The 3,755-nt window shown below is 43.2% G+C and overlaps 1 protein-coding gene across 1 annotated transcript in view; it reads left to right on the top strand.

The window, feature by feature from the left end:
- CSUI_004435 (queuine trna-ribosyltransferase domain-containing protein) overlaps positions 1-3,738 on the top strand; it is a 5,485-nt gene extending 1,747 nt beyond the window's left edge. Inside the window, exons 3-5 of the mRNA XM_068064626.1 lie at positions 196-410; positions 1,387-1,462; positions 2,532-3,738. Of these exons, the coding sequence (XP_067923400.1) occupies positions 196-410; positions 1,387-1,462; positions 2,532-3,290 (1,050 nt within the window). The 3' untranslated portion in view covers positions 3,291-3,738. The remainder of the gene's footprint in view (positions 1-195; positions 411-1,386; positions 1,463-2,531) is intronic.
- Positions 3,739-3,755: the final 17 nt, after the last annotated feature.

Below are 3,755 nucleotides of genomic sequence, written 5' to 3'. Positions count from 1 at the left end.
TGTCTGTCTGTCTGTCTACTTCCCCGTCTTTCTATTACCTTTCTCCCCTCTGTTTTCTTCGCTCTCTTGTTCTCATCTTCTTCTACAATGTACCCCTCCCTCTTTATAGACATCTCTTCTCTGCTGGCGTTATTCAAGTCTTTCTTTCTTTCTTTCCGCTCTCTTTCTTTCTGTTCTGTTCTTTTCTTTCTCTAGAGCACACGTCCAGGAGGTATAGGTCTACCTGAGAATAAGCCTCGTTACTTGATGGGCGTGGGGTATCCAGTAGACATCCTTGTCTGTGTGGCGCTAGGCTGTGATATGTTCGATTGTGTCTATCCCTGCCGGACCGCACGCTTTGGAACGGCTCTCGTTCGTTTGCCTGGAGGAGTGATGAGAATAAAGCAGAATCGATTCAAAGAGGACCTCAGGTAAAAGCAAAGAATGGATGAAAGCAAGAAAGAACTACTTGCTTGGTCTCCTCTCTGAGTGACTTAGAGAAAGAGAGAGAAGGAAAACGCAGATGAGTCATAAGTACATAGTAGGTACATTGTAGGTCAGTCCTTATCACCCTGTCTGGAGTGTCGTTCTTAGCTTTTGCTTATGCGAAATAGGTGAGAGGATACAGTAGAGGAAGACAGGGGGTAGACGTATACGTATACATATGTGTGCCGCACATACATAAGCCCCTATCCTATATGCTGGGATACTCAGCATAGATATCAGGAAGAATATGTAGAAGGATAGCTAAGAGACGTAGAGGATGAGAAGGAAGAACGGATGGAGGGATGGGTTGAGAATCATAGAAAGGAAGAGACATTTTTGATGAATGGGCAGATGACTGTAAGGTGCCCTCCTTCTGCTGTCAGATGCTCTCCTTTCTACTGCAGAGAGGGTATGTGGCATGTCTGATGTGTATAGACACTAGGAGAGTTTCTTCTCAAGTCAAGGAGTGACGGACTGGCTCCTTGCATTATGTACTTACGACTTCTTTGGAGATTCGAATATTTCATGGAGATTGTGAGCTATCATCATTATCATTATTGTCCTCATCTTCATCTTTTTCTTCTTCTTGCTTCACTTACAACCTTATCAATCCATTCTTTGCTATGAGAACAAGGTCAAGAAGCTTAGCAGATCCGACTTTACTTGTTTAGTCTATGAGGAGGAGGGATCAATACAATCGAGACTACGACGAAATCGAAGGCGAAGACTCTCCTGTGGATCTGTCTCTTTCTCTTGGCACAGACATCTGCTTTTTTCGTTTCTTCTATAAAGGTTACATTCTTTCCTCTCTTTTTCTTCTTGTCCACGAGAGATCTCTTCTTGCCTTTCTCCCTTTCTTACTTCCTGATCGTTACCATCCTTGCTCGTGTGTTCGTGTGTCTTCTTCCTCGTCTTTTTCAGATCTCTCGACCCTTCATGCGGATGCTATACGTGCCGAAGTTACTCTCGGGCTTTTCTGCATGCAGCCTTTGGAAAGGTAAAAGATCAGGTTCCTCACACTCTCCATTGTTTACTGAATGGCCATGCCTCTTCTCTTCTCTTTCATCCCTCTGCATATATTCATAGGGATATATATGTATACATATGTATAGATATGCACCTCCATATAAACTTCTCTCTACATCCGTGCCAACAGATCTACAGAGCTTCCGATAATATCGTCCGCGTACATGCATACATATATATACATAGATAGGGTACGACAGAAATTTCTACGTCCAGATTCTTTCTCTCTCTCTACATGTCTATAGGAATCTATTCTTTATGATGTTGGCGTCATTCTTCAACCTAGCTTAGTGTAGACCTCCTTCGACTTCTTTAAGCACATGCACGCCCACATAGATACCTGTGATATAGAGCCTTTCTTCATTATAAGCACCATCGCCATCCCACTGTGTGGGGCGTACGTACACTGCAGGAAAAGAGAGCCTTGATAAGTAATTGGATTCTCATCGCCATAGCCCTTGTTAGCTCTTGTTTTCATTCTTTTGACAGTATAGACAGACAACGACAGAATTCGCAGCAAACGCGAAACGAAACAAAGAAGAAGAAGAAGAAAACACAGAGCACACGATCCGAGCATCCCGTCCTTCTCCGCATATCTGTCTATCTATCTTTCACCTATCTATCTATCTATCTATCTTTGATCTATCTATACATCCTTAATCTATCCCTTCATCTGTCTTCAATCTATCTATCTATATCGGATCTGTATCTAGCAGATGGGTAAAAGGAAAGGAAAGCAGTCAGTGATCTACCTGGTTTGTGATGATTGGTGTAGAATAGTTGCACATAGTCTTTATCACTACAAGAGACATGCCTTTTTCTTTCTTCTCTTTTTCCATATCCGTATCTGCATATTCTCTGTCTCTCTCCTCTTTTTCTCATTACTTCTATCTCTGTCCAGACTATTTCTATCTTTCTTCACGAACTTCATTATGAGAAGGTGTCTCTTTCCTCTTCATATCAACCTGCCTTCGTTTGTCCTTTCGTCTTATATACGGAAATCCGTTTTTTCCTTTCTCTCTTCATGCGTGTATCTTCAGGCGACAGCGGCAGCACAGCTTCTTACGATTCATAATCTTTTCTTCATGCAGACCTTCTGTACCGATATGCAAAGAGCTATAGAAGAAGGAAAATTCTCGGCCTTTGCCAGGGAGTTCATTCAGGTTATCTATCCTCCGCCTTCTCGGCAGAAAAAGATTGATAAGGAAGCTTCTTTATCTTCTTCTTTCTTCGTCTCTCCTGATATGAAGAAGTCTGTCCTTGTCCAGAGAGAGGATACGGGCTCAACAGGAGGAGAAGCCGTAGTGCAAAGAGGCGTCAGAGAACGTGGAGAAGAAGATGAAGAAGTTGGGAAAGAAGAAGAAGATGATCAGAAGAACGGTTTGACCAAGAGAGGAGAGGAGGGAGAGGATACAACGGGTAGGGGGGGAGAAGAAGAAGGAGACAGTCAGGAAGGGGACACGATGCAGCATTCTGATCGAGAGAATGAGAAAGAAAAGAACACAAGTGTAGATGGAGATCAGAAGACGGTAGAAGAAGATAGCATGTCTTCAAGAGGAAAGAAGAAGAAGAAAAGAACGGGGAAGAGAGAAGAAGGAAAAGAAGAGAACATGAAGACAGGAGCTCGGAATGTTGATCAAGACGTTGCATGCAGCACTAGTGAAAAGAGTACCTCTTCTCCTCCGCTTTGGGTGTATGAAGCCCTAAAAGCTGCTGGCATTGATATCTCCGATCTTTATGATCACTTCTCTACCGAAGAGACGAAAACGACAGCAATGCCTTCGAATGAAAGACCTTGAAGAAGAGGAAAAAAGGAGGTCGGAATGATGTATGAAAAGTATATGCGAGAGACTGGACCCCCTAAATTGAAGCCTTGCTAACTTCTCTATGGATCGGCGCCTCTTCTTATGGTTTTCTCACAGTCCGAAAGAGATATCACGAAGATTTCGTACTCCTGGCTCAACTCTTCTCTTGTCTTTCCTCCTCTTCTCCCACCCCAGTTCTTTTGCCATCTCATCGTCTCTTTCTGTTTATTCCCCTTCTTCCTTCTCCTGCTCGTTCTTCGTCCGTAGGAATGTAGATTTATGGCCAGCTCTTAGCTTTCTTCGGATATTGCCCTTAGGAGGTGTCACAGGTGTAGTTAGCGGGGGTATGATCACCCTCAAACACCCAATCAGATCTTCCCTTCTTTTTACCTTACAATTTCCAGGAGAAAACTTAAGGAAATCTAGATCAATGAAAACACAAGGAAAGTTCTCTGCTGC

The sequence above is a fragment of the Cystoisospora suis genome (assembly GCF_002600585.1).
Source record: "Cystoisospora suis strain Wien I chromosome Unknown contig_2070, whole genome shotgun sequence".
Taxonomy (NCBI): domain Eukaryota; phylum Apicomplexa; class Conoidasida; order Eucoccidiorida; family Sarcocystidae; genus Cystoisospora; species Cystoisospora suis.
The sequence above is the reverse complement of the archived record's forward strand: the minus strand, read 5'-3'. Positions and strand labels throughout refer to the sequence as shown.